General features: G+C 46.0%; 2 protein-coding genes across 6 annotated transcripts in view; one reads left to right on the forward strand and one right to left on the reverse strand.

Moving 5' to 3' along the window:
* Nucleotides 1-8,178, reverse strand: part of tio (zinc finger domain-containing protein tiptop) — a 72,460-nt gene extending 64,282 nt beyond the window's left edge. For 2 of the 4 annotated variants that reach the window (XM_018036630.2, XM_018036626.2), the window contains exon 1: nucleotides 6,617-8,169. In XM_018036630.2, coding sequence (XP_017892119.1) covers nucleotides 6,617-6,656 — 40 coding nt within the window. In that variant the 5' untranslated portion in view covers nucleotides 6,657-8,169. Of the gene's footprint in view, nucleotides 1-6,616 lie in introns of all 4 variants that reach the window. The other 2 variants (XM_018036628.2, XM_026819408.1) reach the window with 2 other exon arrangements.
* Nucleotides 8,179-9,020: 842 nt separating this feature from the next.
* LOC108632068 (zinc finger protein 845) overlaps nucleotides 9,021-22,005 on the forward strand; it is a 29,714-nt gene continuing 16,729 nt past the window's right edge. The window contains exons 1-4 of one of the 2 annotated variants that reach the window (XM_018036370.2): nucleotides 9,021-9,106; nucleotides 20,029-21,025; nucleotides 21,127-21,396; nucleotides 21,680-21,997. In XM_018036370.2, coding sequence (XP_017891859.1) covers nucleotides 20,045-21,025; nucleotides 21,127-21,396; nucleotides 21,680-21,997 — 1,569 coding nt within the window. In that variant the 5' untranslated portion in view covers nucleotides 9,021-9,106; nucleotides 20,029-20,044. Of the gene's footprint in view, nucleotides 9,107-16,808; nucleotides 16,832-20,028; nucleotides 21,026-21,126; nucleotides 21,397-21,679; nucleotides 21,998-22,005 lie in introns of those variants that run through there. The other variant, XM_026819426.1, reaches the window with a different exon arrangement.

The raw sequence follows: 22,005 nt of genomic DNA on the forward strand, positions 1-22,005 counted from the left end.
AGGTGGGTGTTTGAATGGGGAGGGTGGTAGCTGTCGCTCGCCCGGGCAGCAGACGTCTTCTGACCCGGCCGGTGGCTCAACTCGACTCAACTAGACTCCGCTTGCTGGCAGGAGGCAGCAGCCGGAGAAGCAGGAGGAGTAGATGGCAGAAGAGGAAGTGTGCGCGGGGGTCAGAGGGAAAAGGAAGGTTCGCGGAAGAGACGCGAGCGAGGATGAAGGGAGAGAGAAAGAACAGGAGGGTGGGTAGGTGATGGCGATGGGTGAGGGGCGCGGATGGTAGGTGCATTGCTTTTCACAGGAGAAGGTGGAGGAAGTTGGGGTCGTAAGGGTGGCAAGCGTATCGATCCGGACGAAGCTTGGCTGACGGCTGACGAGGCCGTCACGCGAGACGAGTCGAGTCGAGACGAGACGAGACGAGACTAGACGAGACGATACGGCTGGACGGACGGACGGACGAACGGATGAACGGAGAAGACCCCACTCCGATCTTCTCTTCTGCCCCGGAGACTCGTGGAGAGTCGCGGTGTTGGGGTGGATGAAGCGGCGAACAGTAGTAGTATACTTGCTACGGGGAGAGAGAGAGAGAGAAAGAGAGGAAGGAGTGTAGGAAGATTGCAACGACCAGAGGACGAAGGACAGAAGAGGACCGAGGGGCCATGAGGGAAACTCGAGAGATACTGCTTACTTCCCCTTCGGGGCCTTCTCGTTGCGAAACAGTACCTAGATTGTACGTGCATGGCCGAATAGCTTGGCCACTGTACCGCGATACTGTGCTTCACTTCCCTTCCCTGCCCTACCATCGTGCTTTTCCCGCGCCCGTATGCTCCTACACGTACACAGAAGTGGCCAATGTATATATCGCCGTTGTTTCGTCCTCCGAACACGGTTATACACGCGTGTGCGTCTACGAGTTTTGGCTGGGTATACCGCGATCGCTATTTTGCAGCAGGATCTCTCCGCTCTTCCAATATTTCCCCGAAGAAGTCTGTACAAATTCTTGTCTCGCGTACGGAACTCTCGATACTTGAACTAAGTTTTACGGCGAGCATCGTTCTTCTTAATGAGAAATGCATTCCATTGAACATCAATCGCCCGATCGATGCTTTAATTCGTTTAAATTGAAAGAAAATCAAAGGTTACCAATCAAGCTCGACAGAGTCCACCTCGTCGTCCCTTGCAGACAAAAAGGGAACGAAATCGAAGGTGCGTATTTACTGATTGCACGTCTGTTGTTTTGGAACAAGTTTACTTGGTGGCAGCCAACAACGAACAGCGATGTTCTCGGCCCCCACTAAAGCGAGCCACGAGCCGTGTCGTCTGCCTCCCACTTCCACCGCCGAGTCGGTCTTCCTCTCCGCACCCTCGAGCGAACCCACTTTCGCCCCTTTACCCACTCACCCCAATCTCAATGAGCGGCTACGCGAGCCTCGTTTCGCGCGTTTCGACCGGCTCGACGCGGCGATTTAGTTATCTGTGCGAGTAGCATAGCACGGCACAGGTATCTCGGGGGAGTTCGCAAGGAAGAGAAAAAGGAGCGGGATGCTAGGGGTGTTTGAGCACGGCGCGGAGACACAGCGCTGTGTGGCTCGGTGCGTGCGGGGAATGGCGAGAAGCGAGTAAGGTCAAACGCACTGTGCCGCCTCCGCTTGGTGGATTGCGTCTTGCGAGCATAGCCGCAAAGTGAGCTTGGTCGCAAAGGCAAGACTCTTGCCGCGCGCAAAAGACCAAACACCGAAAGTCACTTAAGCGTACCGGCACGTTCGACGCCAAACGCCGCGGCGGTAGTTCGTTTTTGAGTGGCACGCCGTGTCGTCGCTGCGAGGACACGTCGTTGCGTTCTCTTTGGCCGATCAACGCCCAAGTGGCGGTAGAATTGTAAAAGAAATTCGTAAAAATGCTCCTCCCCTGTGCGTCTGCTTTGATAGGCAACCACCATGCCCATGGATCTTCCATCTGGTTTTTGCCGCCTTGGAACTCCAAGATGTACATACATATATCCGATATTGGTTGCTCGCTGACCTTGCTGGTTTATAAGAAAAGCTTTGCAGGGGTATCGCAAATTTATTCGAGAGTATGGACCGGCAATATATAATTCAACCGGGTATTTGTCAGGCAAACGGAGAAAAGCAACAAATCCCTCGGTAAACATAAAACAACGGTGCTGCAGCGGGACGGATGCGGGATACGCTTTGATGTGCACCCACCACCCGCGAGCGTCTCTAACAGTTCCTTTATGGCAGCCATCGGGCATCTGTCGTACCGGCGTCTTTTTCTCCGACTAATTTATTAGTACCGCTTAGAGAATGGCACGGAGAGAGATCCGGCAGCAGGCGCTAGCCCCGAGCACAGCGACGACGAGTCGTCTCTCGGTATAAATCGGGAGACGGATCAGTCGGATACAGCGACGCCTGTTTTACGAGCATCGAAAATAGGGTGAGAGGACGCGAGACCAAGTGCGGTGCGCTACCGCGAGCGGTTAACGCGATGAAAACTCTCTTCGCGTTAAATGATTCACTGCGAGTAGAATATCGACGATTGCTGTACTCGTGACAATTTTCATTCCGTATCGAACACTTGTCATTCCTCATTCCATCATGCGATGTTTGTTTTTCAGAAATTTATTTTATATTCGACGGAGGAAATAAGAAAATACAAATAAAACACAGAATTGGTATTAAACAGTTAAGCAGAAATATGTAACTTCCTATTACAGACACATACAATATATGCGTCAATTAATACTATATTTCATACATTCAAATGTAATTCTTGTTGCTCTTATGAATTTAAATTACTGATTTAAGAATACTTAACATATCTAGGCAAGTAAATCTACCATCGATTGTATTAAACATTGAAACTATAACTATTTGAGAATAATAGAAGACGCAGAATGTCTTAAAAAAAATATTAGCAAACCGCATTTTGTAGCAGAATTATCCTCATTCATTTGACAACCACACCCTTCTTTCGATCGTGCGTCAACGGCCGCGTTACGACATCAAAAACGGTTAAGTAATCGCGTGCATCGTCGATGAGCTGACAGTGAGCGATGAAAATTGCGAAGTATCTATTAACTATGAGACCTATTCTCTGGTAAATATCATTCGTCATGCTTACCTGCTTGCGAGTTACATACATAGAATAACGCGAACGTTAGGTTACTCGAGAAATATGGTTGTGGCAAAAGATTACAGCCGAATGAAAATAGTCAAGCCCCTCCGTTGCAGTCTCATTTATCTCGGGCCATACTACTTTTGGCATATTTGCTCGTCGATGCGATATCGCGAGTAAATCATGATCACCGGAAATAATGGAAGCCGATTAGAAAGCTGGCTCTCTCGATGCACGCGCGTGACGCGGAAACCTCGGTCTCGAATCTTTCACGCATGGCTAATTCGTTGTGAGACAAGAACGATCTTACATTTGTCGTCAATGTATCAACGAATCGCAGCATCGTTCCCGACCGCTTTTCTATCCGCAGTACAATGCGATTCACACGGTCCTACTAAGCACGCGTCTCTCGAATGCCACAGGGTTTTCCGCATTTAGTCCTGGGACTTACGCAGGTTTCCGTATCACATCAGACCGTACATAGCTGGCGAAGGGCTTTTTCCATGGAGTTGAAGGATTTATGGCGGTGGAGGAGCGAGGCTTCGAGACCGAAAAATGCGTCGGCATTGTTTGAGGTGAAAGTTTTGCGCAATGGGCGTCGTTCGCCACGGGTCACCGGGGGTTTCTGCCACGATCGCTAGCAAAATTTCTCCTTGCGAGAAGAAGCAGGTATGCGAGCAGAAGCATGTGCCGCATGACCTGCGAGCATCCTGGCCATTAGAGATCGTAAATTTTTTGTGACACGTCCGTTCAGCAGGCAAACGCATGGACAAAACGTGTTTCTTTTCTTGTCTACTTAAAGTTTTCTTTTTTCGGAGAACAATGGTATTGAGGAGACACGATTAGATGCTTCTCTTCAAGTGTTTGTATTCGAAGGAAAAATTCATTTTACGCTGGACAGGACGAACAGCCGTTCTAAATATAATCAGAGCGGTTGAAATTTGGCGTTCAGTACGCGCGGTCCGTCTGTCGTCGAATCGATCATTTTCATCCCGGTTATCCCCGGTCGCGGCGAATCTCGCGACGAGTCTCGTGGCGTCTCGGATGAAACCGTATAGTACCGCGCGCTAGCTTTATAATTCCGGACCGCCGAAAATATCTGGTAGCGAAGACGGACGACGACGGCCGTTTCGACGCGCCTGCGCGGACTTGGGGCACTCTTCCTGCTTTATGAATGGAGCCGTGGATCACGAGTCGCGGAGAAACGCACGGTAGCCAACTCGATCGTGTCCTCCGAAGCTATTCGAGTGAAGCTTTATAATTAGCGCGCCGCTATCGTGCCACTCTTCCTCGCAGATCCGTTCGACGTTGCTCGTTAGGCGATCATTAAAAAGGCACCGTAGATAATAATTCTCGTATTGAAGAAGAAGACGTCCGACCTTTTATACAGGATCCAGCTTCTTGCTTACACCACAGCTTAAGTTCGGAGGGTGTAACGCGAGTCGCGCTTCGTTCGATCGTTGGTGCCGCGAGATCGAATTACGAGACAAGTCCGCTTTTTCGGACATTAAGGAGGGAAGATACCTTTAAACTGCACCTGTTGCGCCAGCTACGAATTTTCTGATAAATAGCCAACGCGTTAGTCTAACGCGATCTTGAATCACCCATCGTTCCGGTAGTCGAAAAGAGCGGCAATAAATAATGCGAGCATCTTGCAACCGATTACTCCGTAAACGAATCGTTTACCTTTCGACCGAAATTCACACGAACGCAAGCTTTTAGTAACGTATCCGTCCGCAGATCGTTGCCCTCGGTTTTAAACGATTTGCAAAACGTCGTAACAAATTTCGTCGATATTTTATCTAGATTTTTCTGAACGCAACGCGAACCGGCACCTAGCGGCCAATCTTTCCGTTGTAATATATTGCTAATTAACTTCCACGGCGTTAGCAATCACGGCACGGCGGCGGACTCGATAGACGTGAGATCGATTCGTGCGGATCGGCGTGTTTCTCGGGTCCTTTCACCTGGACATCATAAATTAAACTTAGGAGAAATTAGCCCGAGCCGAGCCAGCCAGCACGACTCGCGAAGCGTATTTTGTCATTTCTTAAAACCCATTCGCGCCTACTTTCGCTGACGGCTTCATCGGCATGGGTCGTGTACATGCATCTACTACGTCACAAAGATAACTGCTTCGAGCAACGCACAGCTGCGATCGCAATAGATTACGTGCACGATTTAAAACCCGTTCCTTAAAAACTCCACGGAGGATAGTATAAAATTGTACGGAGTCGCGCAATAAATTCTGACAGACAGTTGACGCACCGTCGCGTCGAATGCGAAACGGATTCACCGTCGAACATGGTTCCTTCGCGCGGGGCAAAAACGTCATCGAGGACCGAATCCGTTCGTGTGCTCGGGAGAGGCACCGCGGAAGCTGGCGAAAAACTGTGGCGTTTACGGCGCCGAAACTCCGTAGACTGCCGTGGATTTATGTACGCGCGGCGGGTATCCGCGCGCGCGCACAACGAGATTTATCGGCGCTTGGCCGAGTTTCGGTAGGGCAAGTTGAGTGAATTGTAAATGTTTCCGGCAGAACTTCACCAAGATGGCGTCCTCCACCAGGGGCGAGTTTGTTTACGCCTCATGGCTCCCCACGTGGGAAAAGCAGCATGGCGCGCATCGAGGATTCGAACGCACGTATCTTCTGCCCGTTTCACGGCTGTTTTCCTATCGACGCCTACAAAATTTCCTCAATACCCTTAATTCTGTATTAACTTTTCTTCTCTTTTATCTTCGCTAGCAAATCTTACTCAATTTTTCGAATAAAATTCTGAAAACCCGTATTTAAATGATAAGAGAAGAGATTCTGTCATGATTTCTTTCTGTTAAAGTAAACACGCGAAGAAAAAGAATAAATTTACGGTAGACACTTTCATATTCCTTTGGGATCCACGCGGACAAGTTTCGTGTTATTTCTATGTAAATACAAGCGTTTAAAGATCCTTGTATTTATTCTACATTACGAGGAACGGGTTAACGTTATAATTCCAGCGATGTTCTACCAATCAAGATGAAATTTTCCTGAAACCTTATGGGAGTCTGTGCGGATTAACCGACGCGTAAAACCATTTAACGTGCGCGACGCGAATAACTTGTAACGCGATGAAATAATTTAGCCAAGTTGTTGAAATAAATGTTGTAATGGATACAACGATTGACCGCAGGATCAAAATAGATGCCCCGCGTCTAGAATTAATAGAGTTTATATCTTCATTAACGTGGTTTTCCGAGTGTGTAAAAAATGCTGTTTTATCGATAGAACGAGGACGAGTACGCGCATAAATTTACTTGGTAAAACGACACGTTGTTGAATCTATTTACTATCAGCGTGCACGTGGCCCCGCGTCGACAAAAATAAAAGAATCTTGCTGTTGCTCGTCGCTTTGCTTTTAGTTTGGTACATTTCAGACGCGCTTACATCGAATTATAGATTTAATTGGATGTTGAACTCGTCTATACTTAACTTATATAATTTTATTGGAGTTTTTCGACTTACATTTCATACGTTGCGGGGCGTGCTGTTTCCTTCGGGGCATCTGCGTCCTTCGGGGATGCTTGATTATCTCTGTGGCCTCCAGGACTTCGCTCGTAAAACGCAGTCGATCGAATCCCAAACATGTGACGGTCGTGTGTCGAAGATCTCGCTCGAAGATCCGGGTCTCAGATCTTCCGCGGGAAACCGTTCAAAGTTTCCCTTCGTCGGTGCACTAGAGTCACCCACACGCGCGTGTCCGGCGAGCACTACCTCATCGCGATTTCCGCGGATTGTTTCGACGACAAGATCCGTTCCCCGTCAAACGGTGTCATTTCGTCTTTGATCTTCCTTTATTATTTTCTTCGCTCTCCGCGTGGTATCGCACCTACATCGGTGCACCGGTACACTTGCTTATGATCACGAGAATGTAACTACAAGCTATCGTATACGAATATTTTTCCAGTTACGAGCTCGGCGTCAGACCCGAGGTGTATCGCGCACTGATTGCACTTGGGGAAATTCTCCAGTTCCGTGATCCATGCATGATCCGCGGATCACGTCGAACGTGATCTCACCAATACTTTAGATTATTGCGCGTATCACTTTTCGCGTTGCCGCGATAGGAAGAGGCACGATTTACAACTTTTCTAATATACTTCACTGGTTGAAAAAAAAACGCAGGCCTATTTGGGCGAGGGTTACGAGATCGTATAAGCCGCACCTACGAATGATCCAAGTATGAGAAGTAGGAAACGTGTAGCTTCTGGAAGCTGCGCGTCGCGAGGGAAACGTCAGCACGTTTGGAATGCGATCGTTCGTCCCTCCGCGTGTATAAACATGAACGATAATCGAGACGGCACGGGCTCCGGCTTCCGACACTTTTCAACGCATCCGCGTCACTTTCTCAGACTCCGCGGGTGCACTTCGCGCGTCGCGAGAAGATTTTTTTCGAGAAGTTTTTGTTCTCGATACGGAGGAACGAGTTGCTCCAAAAACTGGCAGATCCTTCCTTATCGGGGATCTAGTAACTCCGATGGATCGGCGCGATAACTTTTGACCACGGGACGTGTGCCTCGCGACGACGCCTCGCATCCACTTGGGACGCGCGCACGACACTCCGTCGTACGTACTTACGTTCGTACGTACGGAGCTAGCGAAAGCTCGCTCGACAGAGGAAAATGGAAGAGAGCGAGAGAATGAGAGGGAGAGCCGATAGGCGATCGCATCTCTATGCGCGGTCTCGCGTGTGTAGGTATACCTTGGACTCGGAGACCAATTGAAACAGTCAGGGTAAAACGGAGGAACAGTAGGAGAAGAGATGGGAAAAAAAGAAATAAAAGCCGTACGAAAAATATGGAGAACGAAAAAGATAGAAAGATGGAGAAAGGAATGAATAGATATCGATGAAGAGAGAGAGAAAGAGAGAGAGAGAGGAAAGGAGAGAGATAACTCGAGGGTAAGAGGGCAAGAACGTCAGCAAGGTAAAGAGAAAAGAAGCGGAGGCGGAGGAGGAGGTGGAGGTGGAAGTGGTGGCTACCGTCGTTCGTGGATCGCGAAATCGAGCGGGCGGCGGTCCAGCGCTGACTGACTACGGACTGGCGTCGCGGCAGCAGCCCGCGTGGTGGGGGGCCCCAGGAGTAGTAGTCCTCTTTCCCTCTCGTCTCCGCCACTCGTTCTCGTTTCCTCGCTTGCCAAGCTCTTCCTTTGCTTTGCTATATGCTTTGCCTCTTTGCCCACTCTCTTTCCAACGCTTCTCTTCGCATCTTTTTCACTGCACACTCGTCCTCGTACTCGCGTCCACTTTACCGATCGATTCGCGAAAACGTGAGACGATTATCGAAAGTCGGAGTATCGGTCATCGAGCCTCGATGACGAGGCAACAGAAAAACGCATGAAGGGTGGATGCCTCGAAGGAAAGGAAAGCATCGAGCAAATGTGTACATGCGATCGTAGATAGAAGAGGGGCGATTCTTTCCGTGAGCGTCGATTTTTTTTGGCTACTTGTCGATTCGACGACGCGGTAATAACGACGAAGAGACTGGTAAAGAAGTTTAGCGGCGGCGCAATGACAACCATTCCACGTCGTCGGACTCTTCTGTCCGCTCCAACGTGTTCGCACTCCGGTACCCAGGCGGTTTTCCTTTATTTCCATTCGCACTATAACTACGCGTTGAGAATAGAAAAGAAAAACGGGCGAGTCGCGGATACAGAGAACGAGACCCGACGAAAAGGTTCGACGAAAGTTCGTGGATGGGCCCGAGGGACTGACGTTGCGTTCGCGCGTGTAAGACACGGTCGAGGAAGGAGGCGGGGTCCTTAACCACCTCGGCCCCGCTTAAACCCGCGAGCGGGGAGAACCGCTCTGTACGAGCGATACTTTTTTCCGCCGTCAGAGGCGCTGTCGGATGCGACGCGTAGCGTACGACGGTACTACGGCGTCACGGAGCCACACCTACGAGTTTCTCGAGTTTCTCATCCCAATCACTTCGGTATCGACTTCGCATAGATTCGGTGAGTGGATTATTGTAATTGTCCATAATTGGGGCACACAATGCGAAGCTGGACAACTGTTTACACGTGAAGATTATATTGCTATTCCACAAATTTACAAACTAACCTCAAAATTATAATATTCCTTCGAAAACCGAAATTTGAAGGAAATTGTAAGACATGTCTGTAGAAGTGATAAATATATACATAGATTGTTTTTTCTTTTTCAAAGAATTCTTTAAAGAAAAATTTTTATTGTTATTATCGAAAAACATGTGATAATTATTATATACATAGATTGTTTTTTCTTTTTCAAATAATTCTCTAAAGAAAAATTTTTATTGTTATTATCGAAAAACATGTGATAATTATTTTAAATTTAGTATTCAAATCTATTTTAAATTGTACAATGATTAAGAAATAAAACAGTTTTATGGAATGAAACAATGTTGGAGTACATTTTAAATATTTAGATAATTCTTTTCGTATTCAGTTTAGGTTTAGTTAAGTACTGAATAATTTCATGAAAAGACTATAATAATTTGAGATAATCGTAAAATCTGGAAAATTTAGAATGCAGTTTGCTATTACGAATTGACCTCAGGAATGAATCTCATTCTCCTTTAGTCATGAAACATAAGCGCAAAATATTCCCTTGTAAAGCAATTAATAAAAACAGTAATTTTTCACGTTCGGACATCAGACCGACGTAAGCCCGTTCGATGTTGTTTTCCGAAAAATTTCAAAATTCTCGCATAACTTCCGACCGGTAGTAGTAAGAGCGAGCGTTACCCTCGGCGCGTGACGATCAGCGATAATTTAGGACGAGGATTCGAGCTGGGAAAGAATCGGAAGGAGGTCGAAGGATACGAGTTCGTCAGACTATGAGTAGATATCTCGGGTGAGCGGAGATCGTTTTGGCGGGCACCGGTGGCGGCGCTGGCAAGGTCGGTGGAACCGAGGGGAAAAGAGCATCGGCGTACCAACTACCAGGTTGTGCCCGCCTACCAGGCGGAGCCCGCATGATCTATAGCGTCATAGAACACCCCTACCGTTGTGGTAGGAACTCGATGGCGACGCCCACGGTGTGGAACGTGCGCGCTGCCCCCGCCGCCTCCGCGGCAGCCGCCGTCGGTGCCGACGCCGCCGACGTCGCCGCCGCCACCACCACTGGACCGCCACCGGGATGTTTATGCTCCTGCCGGTGTGTCTCTATCTAGTCGTGGCCCTGGTGCGCAACGCTGCGCTGCTCCTCTTCTGGCTGCTCCTTGCTACCGATGCACCCGACTACCGTGCGTCGTTACAGCCACCGCCACCTCCGCTACCATTGTCGACCGTAGTCCTTGGCATCCTGGTCGCCGTATCTGTCCTGTTCCTACCTCATAGTCACCCGGCTCATTCTACCGTACGCTCATTACCGCTAAACATTCCTGTCAATTAAAACTGCGCCGACAACCGATTTACTGCTATTCCGCGATTCATCCACCGTGAGATCCTCCTCATCGCGTATTTTCTATTTTTTTTCCTATGCTTACACTTGATAAACTCGTGTTTTGTATTCTTTTCTATGAATACTAAATAATGTATGCAGATGTTAGTTATCGTTTTCCCGCCAAGAATAATGTAATAGGTAGAGCTGATCTCCCAGTGAGTTCATCACTGCACCGGTTTTCTTCATGTTTCCTATGTGATTTATATGTATATTAAGAAATTCCAATTTTGGAGGTTTTTGTCAGGCGCAAGGGAAATCGAAGTTTCGATCAACGCGATGTTTTAAATAGGTTTTAAAACTCCGATTCTTCGAGTGGTTGCGTTCAATTTTATACGGTGTGCGTGGTAGTTGTTCAATGGATGTTGTGTCTCTTCGTCGAAGGGAACCTCTTCGAAGGAACTAAGGGGTATTCGTGGCAATTGTCACGCCCGAGTTTTACGCCAATAGCGTTAGGGATTCGGAACGGCGCGGTGCGGCGGCGACTGTCATAAAGAGTATTTTATTTCGACGATCGTGGTGCCGTTTTTGTTCTGGGGTAGCAAAGCGATCGCGTCGTTTCTACGCGCGTCAGACCAATTCAACGCCCCGGCGACATTCGCGGACCCGACGTTTACGAGATCGTTTATTAGGTGACGTTTCCATCGAGCAGTTTTGTCAGTAGCTGAATCCTTTTCTTTGCCGTGGAAGTTAAAGAAGATGCGAATGCCTCGTAAAAATATTTAAGGTTCCATGAGCCCTTAGATAAAAATAATGACGGAGCATTCAAATTTTTACAGTTATTAGTTATTACATTAATAAAACACCGTGGAAAATATCAGAAATTTTGCGAGCTTAGTAAACAAATTATTATTAGGTTGTTAAGAAAATAATTTCAGTCTTCACAAATACATAGCCGAAATTACTATCTTGTCAATCCAATGCATCTTGAATTCTTATATTAAATGGCAATATTTTGATTTCGTTTATAAAAAAAAATATAGATGGAACAATGAGAGAATTTAACAATTTTGTATAATTAATAATACAAGTTTTAGAATATTTTAAGATTGAAATAATATCAATTTCGAGTATATTATTTAAGATATACAATAAGAAGTAAGCAAAAGTGATGAGAATTGTAGGACTTGTAGACAATGTAAACCGTTGCAAGTCAGGTACAATCTTACCAAAAAATGTGAAAACTAGATAATTACTTACTACTAAAAACTTACTTACTATTAAAAACTAGATAAAAATTAAAATAATTATTAGACAGTACGTTAGAAACACTCTGTGACTTAAAGAAGCACATCGAATAATTTTGTAAATCTTATTTCTCTGTAAATACAATTTTTCTTAAAAGTTTACGATGCAAATATTGGACACGACTTTTTATCACATGTGTTAAATTTTTGGCAGAAATCTTACGGCTTAGACAATCTTAAAGAAGATCCGAACTTATAAAAATATTTAAGCCATTCGGAATGATTGATAAAATTAATGCAAAGATGTACGACAGCAAAACATTTGAATTATACATCTTAACTTCTTATGGTAATGTATAAAATTAATTCGCTTTTTTTATGCATAAATAAACACAAGAATAGATGAACGCGTACGATAATATAGTGTAATGAAATTAGATCAGACAAGAAAGATTATACGGTATTGGAAATTGGAAAATTGTTCGAAAAATATGTACCTATAAGAAAATGAATAAATAATTCATGACTAAACGTTTTGTTTCACTTTCACTTTTTTAAGAACCGGAGAATATTACATCATTATTTATGCGATCTAAAACACATACGTATTTAACAAAACACGTGATCAAATAGCAGAAACGCGTTCCAACAGTGTTTAGCATATTTATGTATTCAGTTAGAATATGATAAACCGAGTTAGGTTGATACAACACCATTCAGATAATTTTGGTTCGTCGAGACAAGATAGGTAACGTAAATATCGCAATTCCTACTCGCTCACGTATTTTTCTATAATTTTAACATAACAAACAAGTAATTTTAATATTTTTCAACGTCGTTATTCATGATTCCATGACGTACTTTACGCTATAAGACTCAATTTTTACTTATTATAAAGAATTATTCAAGTACGGAACTATTATACACATTTGATGCTTTCGTTGCAATGCTACGGTTTTTATTAAGGATACGAAAATTTATAACTAGGAAATTAAGGATTTCAAACAAGATAAAGAATCTTTTAGTGTAAGAAAAGGTGTGGACAGTGCTTAGAAAGTGTGTAGTTTTATAATAATGATGAAGTTAAATTTCAATATCCGTTTACGTTAATACAAAAATAAGGATAACATGTGCGTTATTTTAACCAGCCGCCAATATTTCGACGCGACATATTTGAAATTCGTACAGAAAATACAATTAGGTTCGTTAGCAATGGATACCTTTTCTAACTTTGAGATTGGAATCAAACAAATAATTAACATTGTATATAAAAATAGTTCTAAATAAGTTAATAAAATTAAAATAATTATTAGTGGTGGTTGTTTATTAGCATTCTACAGCCTTACGTTAAGAAAATAAATACTTGACGATCTTAGAAGTCATACAGACATGGCTTGAGTAAAAAGTAGAGACATGATTTTCTTACTGAGTAGAAATACAGACATCAGTGAACGGAAATAAGAACATCGAGTTCTAAATGAATAGAAATACAGACATTCGAGTTGTGTACTTCACATCTTCATTTTAAAGGAAAAATTGATTTTAAATAATCAATTGTCTGATTCATCGAAATGTGTATTAAATCCCACGGGTACAGGTACTTCCCTTATAAATGTTGACTTATACATTGTTTTCTTATGTTCAGTTGATAGGAAAATCATGCTTAGCTGAGTAGAAATTGGGACATTTACCTTATCAAGACATTGGGGAGATTGAAAAACGATATTTCGCGCGCATGGTACGCGTCAGATGCGTTCGGGTCTACCGGCAACTGCGGGGGGTGTCCGTTTACGAGCGTTACCGTCGTCGGTCGACGAGACCGAAGGCACTAAACTTGCGAATATTTCGAAAGACGTCCCGTTATGCAACGACAATGTGGGTCAGCACACGAGTCCGCCGTTTGCTGTACGTTTGCTTATTTCGTACAGCCAGTTCCCCGCGGGACCCGAAATAAGTGCACCTCGTAAAATAAACCACTGCATACACCGCGTTTCCTCGACAATCCACCGTCCCGGTACCGTCGATCTTCTGACGTTCCATAACAGATCCGAAAAACATACTTTGGCAACTAATGCAGGTTCATAAATTCAACTCGAAGAAAATTATGCAAGTATGAAAAATTGATAGCAACTTCTTAAACGCTTGCCCTCTTCTCGCTTGATTCCTTATTCGTTCGAATAAAAATGTTAATTATTTGAAAAACATATTTATGTCGCCACACGTGGATCTGTTAAATGCAATTAATTAATTTATATTTCAGAATTAGTGAAGTAATCATATCGATTGTATTTTTATCTGTGATGTAGCATTTTTATTACCGGTCAAGGAGAGAATTATACTGGTCGCGTTCTTTTCTGTTATTAAGAGAAATAAAAGAGTACGTGAATGAAACAGGCAAATAAGTTAAATGGTATCCCGTAGCGTTTGATCATGACATTTACATTAAACATATTTCATTAAATTATCCGTGAATATAATTCTCTTGTAGTTAAAAGTACTTCTACTGTGTGTACGTTTCTCAACATTATCCATTAATAAAATATGTATTCAAATAATTCAGTCTAAAATTGCTTCGATCAATAATCAAAGAAGTTATCGATTGTACGACGTACGGAAGTACTTCCTCTCCACGTGGTATGAGAATAAACGTGAATAAAGGAAGTGGTAAATGAACAAAATTCATCTCGTCTGAGGAGTCGATACTTAAAGTAACCTTCACAGTTTCGAAAATAACTCGGGCTATCGGCGATTAGGATTCACAGCCGGATGGAGACGTCCGCTGACCAGGCGCGACTTGTTTGAAAATAATTTCTCTGGTGTTTTAACGTCAGAGAGATCGCAGGCGAACCCCCCACGGTCAATCAAATTACGAGTGTACCTCGGCTCTGCTTCTTTTCACAACGATCAAAGTCCGGGGATCGGCGATGCCGCGGGGCGGCGGCAGCCGATACATTTCCTCGAACGGAAGGATACATCAGCCATCAATGTCCCGCGAAAATCGTGCTGCTGCGAAAGACACATACGTTCGATCGTGCTTTAACGTTCTTTCGGCGTAGTGCTCGCATATTTTCGCGCTCGTTGAAAGTTTACGACGTCGATAAACTTCGCGCGTTTTCTAACATAACGAAATCGGCCTCCGCTCGATTCGTGAATTATCGGATAGCGAGAACGTTCCGAGTTGCCAACGAATACACGCGTTTTACCATTAAATCCTATGGAAAACTATTGTTAGAAAGAAAGAACGGTGGGGAACTTGTGTGAAACTTTTATAGATTCCATTTCGAATAGTTAGTCCATTTGGCAATTATGATTCGACTCGCGTAAATACGTAAGAACAATTTTTATGTACACAGTATCCTTAAAATTTGGACGCATGGGCAAATATTTTCAAGGAATTAACATTTTATTCAATTGAGATATTAAATGACGTCTTCAGTATCAATCCTCCTTGGAGGACGTGCGTTAAATTCATCTGCTATCTTTCGATATAACTATCCTTCACGTCCACTAAGAAGTAGCAATTCTATTCGTTCTTCCTCTGACAATTTTATATTTAGTGTATGAAGGAAAAATAATTAGAGACACCTGGTATACTTGTTTTCTTTATAAAATTGTAAGAAAGAAAGGCTTACATACACATTCGTAAGGATCTATGTATATGTACATTTCACAACTTCTATTTTTCCTGTGACAGTTTTCATTGTTTCATTCATTATGTCAGATCGACTCACACCACCTTTGAAATAAATTAGTTTTTCTCAACTGTTGCGTGAACTCTACAGTGAAATATGTTTCACTTTGATACCAAGGTGTATATAAAAATGAGGTACAATTGAATAATTCGTAAAAGTTCGAGATATTCATAAAATCTCGACGACAACCATTCTATGTAAATAGAGCGAGCCTCTCGTCTATTCAAATTTATCACGACACACACCAATTTCATACTTAAACCTGAATAATCGAGCACACCTATTTTCTTGATTGATATATTTCTACTATTAATCTGCATTCTGACAACTCCATTGTATTTGAAGGATAAGGATTTAGCGATAATTGCCAATGAGATAATAAATCTTATGTACAGCATTGCGTCAAGGAATAAGGATATGGCATTCGCGTGTATGCAGTCGTTCGAAGTATAAGTACTATACATATGCTTGTACCAAGTCCGAGCAACTGGAGAACGTAACCGTTTCGAAGAGCGTGGAAGTCGGACGGTAAAAATGATCTAGAGCTGGGAGCATTGGAATTCCGTGGAATTGGAAGGAAGGTGGTCCGAGTTGAGCAAAGTTTCGAAGGCTGTCGCGGCGTGGCCGGGAACGGGAAGGACAGGTTTCTCGGTGGGCCTGACAGGGCAGGGGACATTGAAAACACACGTCAGAGAGGAAAGCCGTCGCGTTGGTCGGCGTTTGCCGGTACGATCGGGCCGAGCCTCGAAAACGAAATCTCCTTTGTAACCCGAAATAGGCGCGATTCTCTCCGTGACGGTGGCAGAAGAGAACGGGTCACGGGTCGAGGGTTGGCGTCAGCGTGTATAGCGAGCGGCAGCATTCGCAAAAGGTTTCGGTATAGGGAGTGTGGCGCGTGGTCGTAAGGGGTCGCGAGGGAGAGGGTGGCCGCGCGGGCTGGTTGACGAAGGGGGTGGGTGGTATGGGGTGGTTAGAGGTGTACGAGGATGGGTTGGTTGTCGACGATAGGGCGAAGAAAGAGGTGGAGGAGCGCAGAGAGAAGCCGAGGTCCGTCGGTATCGATCGGGCGTCTGCGGTAGATTGACACGTGTCATGGCCGCCTCTCGGTGTTCGAGAGAACGAGTCGAGCGGGAGAAAGAAAGAAAACGTTTCGAGAGAAAGGTGACGTGGAAAAGAGAGAAAGGGAAGAAAGCGTGCGGAGAGATCTCTGAAACAGAAAGAGAGGCAGAAACGAAGAAAGGCAGGCGAGACGAGGAAGGTGGCGAGGTAGCAAAGCAGTCGAGGGGATAGAGAGAACGGCGTCGAAGGTGGAAGAGGTGGAAGAGACCGACCGTGGGGTGGTTGGCGCGGGGAGGAGGCGAGGGAAAAGGACATTAAGGTGCGTAATAGCCAGCGGGGCGAGCGCGCACCGCCGCGGCATCGATTAGACAGAGGCTCCCTCGTCCCATTGCTAGGATGCAGCCCTCTCCCCTTCTCCTCTTTCCTCGTCGACCCACCGACATACTCACCCTCCGCGCTATATCCACCCGTCCACCACCCACGCAACCCATACTACCGACCGAGAGGTCCCCACGACCACCCAAACCACCCACCCATCTCACCCGCCCTCCGCCTACTCCGTCGAACTGGAGAGCCCCGAGTACGTGCTCTACATACACACTCGTGCGCTTATGTCAGTTCCTGTCCTGCCTGCCGTTGCCTCTGCCTCTGCCACTGCTTCTACTTCTGGCTGTGCTACCGTTGTTACTACTACCGCTCTGTGTGCCACCGCTCTGAGAAAGAGAACGACAGACGCGGAGAGAAAGAAAGAACCAGAGAAAGGGTGAGACAGAGACGCGGTCACACGACCGCGGAGAACGAGGGAGAGAGGATGACGGAGAACCGGTGAAGCAGAAGGAGACGATACGAGACCGAAGGATAATAAGAGGGAATGAGAGCACGCGGATGTAAAGGGTGAGAAGGGAGGAAACAGAGGCTACGGTAGAGGGTAGGCGAAGCCACCTAGCTATCCTATGGCACCTATACACGCGCTACCGGGGACACCAACGTCTAACGTCATTATAAACATTAACGGAGCGGCTCAATATTCCCCGGACCTTGCATCCCCTGCGTCTACCTCTGGTCCATCTCCCTTCTAGACCCGTCCTCCACCTCTTTGCTCTCTACCTATCTCGAACGTTTGTCCATGGCTATCTCGCCGACCTACGCTTTTCGGACCTTTCGATTCGCAAAGGCGATGGATATTATCCTTTCCCTATGGCTTACGTCCTAACATTCTTATTTTTAATATTATTCTATAACTTATCATCTGACATCTGTCATGTACATACGACACAGAAAAACGAAAATCTATCCTTATTTAGTAAGGCGTCGAGCTTCTGCCGTCTATGGCACGAGAATTTTTAAACTTCAAAATTTGGTGTGGCGTGTTTCTTAAAAATCGATTGGTACAACGGCGAGGAGGGTAGCCGCTCGACCGAATTCATACGCGAGGGTTAGAGCACTGATTATCGTTAATTGTGGTTGATATGGAGGAACGAAGGGGACGCGCGAGACCCTCGACCATTTCGAACGGATTAGCGACACCGATCGGAATCGACACGTCCTGTGTCCAGAGCGTCCCGCACCTCTGACACGAGTCCACGATATAATTATGACGCGTGTAGGTACACGGGAGCATCGAAACAAAATGATTCTCCTCGACCTTAACTCGGCGTTTTTCGCTCGGTTTCCTCCGCATTGCACGCTGCACGTGTAATTTAGCCTCGCGTGGCATCGCAACAGAGGGAATTCGTCTAGTTCGTGCGTTCAACAAGTATCCATCCCTCCTCTTCCTTCTGCGGCTCTCCTTCCCACCCCGTGTCTACAGTTAGATCGCAAAGTGGCCGTGCATTCTTTAGCCCGAATGACTGGTTATTTTTCGCGTAAGGGCGAGGGGCGGGGGAGGGGTTGGGGTTAGTTGGTGGAGAAATCGAATGGAACACGAATTCGTTTCCTCGGTAGCAGGTGCGGTGTGCAGGTACTTTTTCTCCGCGGCACGATGGGTAATAAGGGATTAGTCATCAGTGATCGTCGATCAACGTTAACGCGGGCCATATCGGTTCGCTGGACGTCTCCGCGCGATATGTCAAAGTTGGATATTATATTGACGTATCGACGTCTCGATGCTGTCCACGGCCGTTGGCCAATTAACGAGCTTTCTTGTTTTTCCGGCAAACACTCGTAAATCTCGACGGATCTATCCACTCGATTTAGTCCTCTCTTCTCTCCTGTCTCATTCTCATCTCCGTCCACGTTTGCCGGGTAGGTGTACGCGTGTCCCGTACAACGATATACGCGATTAATTTGTCGCTGTTCGAACGATTGTCCTCGCTCTGCAAATATTTAATATACCGCGAACGTCCTAAGCGTAATTGGATCGCGTTTGCTCTGATTCGTTTGCTTGTACTCTACTGTCGAACGATTGCGTGACACGTTCCTGTTTGCTGATATGTGTATAAAAATATTTCACAATGTTACGTATAAGAAGGAAAAATATTGACAACGAATGATTGATTTATTAATTTTTGGGGGGCAGGAAATTCATTACCCGTTATCAATTAGCCGTATACACGGTTTTCCTAGCGTTTAAAATCGACAACGGTGAAAAGAAAAGAAGTTTGTTAAAGGGAGCAGAGTGCTCTCTATAATTCGAGGGTCCCACTATCTCGTTACAAATCGAATTTTAGTCACGTCAAAAGTAAACGATCCGCCCAGATCCGCGCGCGTTAACCGATCGGGTCGCGAGTAGCGTGTTTCGAGCCGGATGGAAATCTCATTTGGTAGTTTTCTTCGCTTAATAAGGCAAGAGGGAATCGGAGAAGGAGAGAAAGAGAGAGAGACGGGAGGACCGGGTGTAGGGAGACGGAGCCAGGAGGTCGCTGCCGGTTCGCAGACTTCGGAAAGGGGAAACGGAAAGGGCGCAACAAGGCCGGGGGTAGAGGTAGCGGAGGGCGTCCGGACGGGAGAAGGACGAGGATGAGGCAGAGGTGGGTGGGTTAGGTGGGTGAGAGGGTGGCAGTGGATGGTTGGAAGTAAGCAGGGGTGGGTAACGGGCTGGGGAGGACGGCGGAGGGCTGCAGAGGGCGGCGGAGGGTCGGCCAGGACTGGGAGGCGAAGTGTCGTCGTCCGAATAACGGCCAAGCGGCATCGACCGATCTTCCTACCCCTAGCTCGTACGAAGCGTCAACTTGTTTCCCTTCTGTTCCGCGAATATCGGACCTTCAATTTGCCCGGTGCGGTTTGCTTACGCGACGCACTAGTCTTAGCCCTTTACGCGTGATACGTGAATGATTCGTCAGTCGCCCCTCAACGATGTCGTCTCTAGCTCGGTTCGTGTTCCTGTTCAGGTTTTCGTTCTCGTTTGTCTTACTTTTTAGGAAAGTTTGTTCGCGAGTCCCTCGACTTTCTCCCAGCACCGATAACTTTCGCGACTCTTAGGAACGAGCAAAAAGGTTCAGCAGGACGCTATCTTTAATTTCCTCATTCGTCCGTTCGTGATTTGTTGAATTGAAGTCGACATACATGTTTTCATAGATCAGACGCGTGACCGATGGACAGCTACGAGGACGACGACGATACTCATTTCTGCATCAAATGTCACCTGACGATACACGGCCTTGAGAATTACGTGCGTCATCGTCAATCCGGATGTCGGTCACCGGATGACAAAAACGAAACGGTGCCGACGACACCGACGACCGTCTCCTATCCCGAGATACTGAACGCGGACGCGTTCTTCAGTTCGTTGGAGTTGCAAAGCAGCTCGAAGTCGAATCCACGGAGGGCGACCACTCTACTGGAAGATAGTAGGAAGTTTAAGAAGGATGAAAAGAGGAAAAAGGGCCAGAAAAGGCAGATGGACGCGGAAGAGTCGACGATGAAGGAAAAGCTTCACAGCATGCTACCCGGTGTTTCGGAACTGGAAGATCCGACCGATCACCTTTGCATGCCATCGCTCGTTGGTTTTCCCGATATCGTTTCTACCACGGCTAGTAAGCCTACGGTTACGAGCAGTCGAAGTAAATTAAGCCAATCGATGAATCATTCGACGAGCATCGAGAACTCAGCGTTCTCACCCAAACACGAACCGGAGAATTCTTTGGAAGGTCTGATGACGTCTCACGTCGAATCGAAGCAAACGAATAGAAAGAGGCAAGAGGAGTCGCAGAGGATGGAACAAGTCCATCAAACGTGGCTGGATGATACTATACTAGCCGAGTTGGCGGTGAACAACGAGAACAAAGATTTGACCAAATACGAATTCGAGTACCAACAGGACGAGGATTCGGAGGACGATATATTGGAGGAAGATTTGGTCGAAGATGAGTCCTACTCGGAATCTGACGACGGCGAGGACCATGAGCGTCCACCGCACGGTCACACCGGTGGCAAATGGAAGCCAGAATTGGACGATCTCCCCCAAAATATGTCTCAACTTCAGGACGACGATGTGGAGCCCGAAGACGAACATCAAGAACATCCGCCGCCGACTTATACCGGTGGCAAATGGCGACCCTCAGACCCGTCGCATGTACGTAATCGTGAAAATCGCCTTAGTAAACCAGTAACCAACGATTATTCTCTTATTTCTTTCTCATCCCGAAAACGAAACTTTTCCTCTACCATTCGCAGAAGCTAGAGGAGTACGAATCCAAGAGTAGCGGCGGACAGCCACCGCCAGGACACACGCGAGGGAAATGGGTACCGGGTGCACAAACGGATATCGAATCAGGATATTGGTGCAGTCCTTGCGGCAGGAAACTTGCTTCTCGATTGGTCTACAACAGGCATCTTCTCTCTGATTTGCACGCTAGAAGGAGCATCCGAGAAATCGATGGTGTTCTTTGCCTGCCACGTGCCGCCAATGTGTACACTGCGAAAAAAACGTCAACTCGTAATCAAGTAATATTTGCTGTTCCTGCATCTAATCTTCCGTTCAAATCCTTTCGTGCATAGCAATTACTTATTCACGGTCATCTACTTACATGATATTAACATCATGATAGAAAAACGTAAAGATAATTATTACTCATCATCGTATCTATTTCATTATTAATTACTACTTATAAGAGGATGACAAAATCCTTACTCCTGCAAAGTACATAAAACGTAATACAAGGAATTTGCATAGAGTGCAGGAGATTTAATTGATACTGTGTAATCGATTGATATTTTGGATTGACAGAAGATTAAGGAGTTGCCGGAAACGAAGGATGTTAAGAAAAGATTACGCAGGCGAGAGAAAGAAATACTCAGCTGCGAGATGTGCCATGCCCGAGTGAAAAGGGCACAAATGGGCAAGCATTTGCTCTCTCATTATCACTGCCGCGTCGCGGGTGTAAATCCTCGCGGGCCACGGGCGCGACGCTTTTTACTAGAAAATATGGCGAATGTGGTTCGGCAGTGCCCCTTTCAGTGTTTCTCTTGTCGCTTTTATTGCAACACCGAGGAAGCGTTTCTGCGTCATTGGCGATCCGAGCTTCACGCGAGAACACTCGAACAGGTATTTTA

Source organism: Ceratina calcarata, unplaced genomic scaffold, assembly GCF_001652005.2.
Source record: "Ceratina calcarata isolate Rehan_Ccalc_2016 unplaced genomic scaffold, ASM165200v1 scaffold151.2, whole genome shotgun sequence".
Taxonomy (NCBI): domain Eukaryota; kingdom Metazoa; phylum Arthropoda; class Insecta; order Hymenoptera; family Apidae; genus Ceratina; species Ceratina calcarata.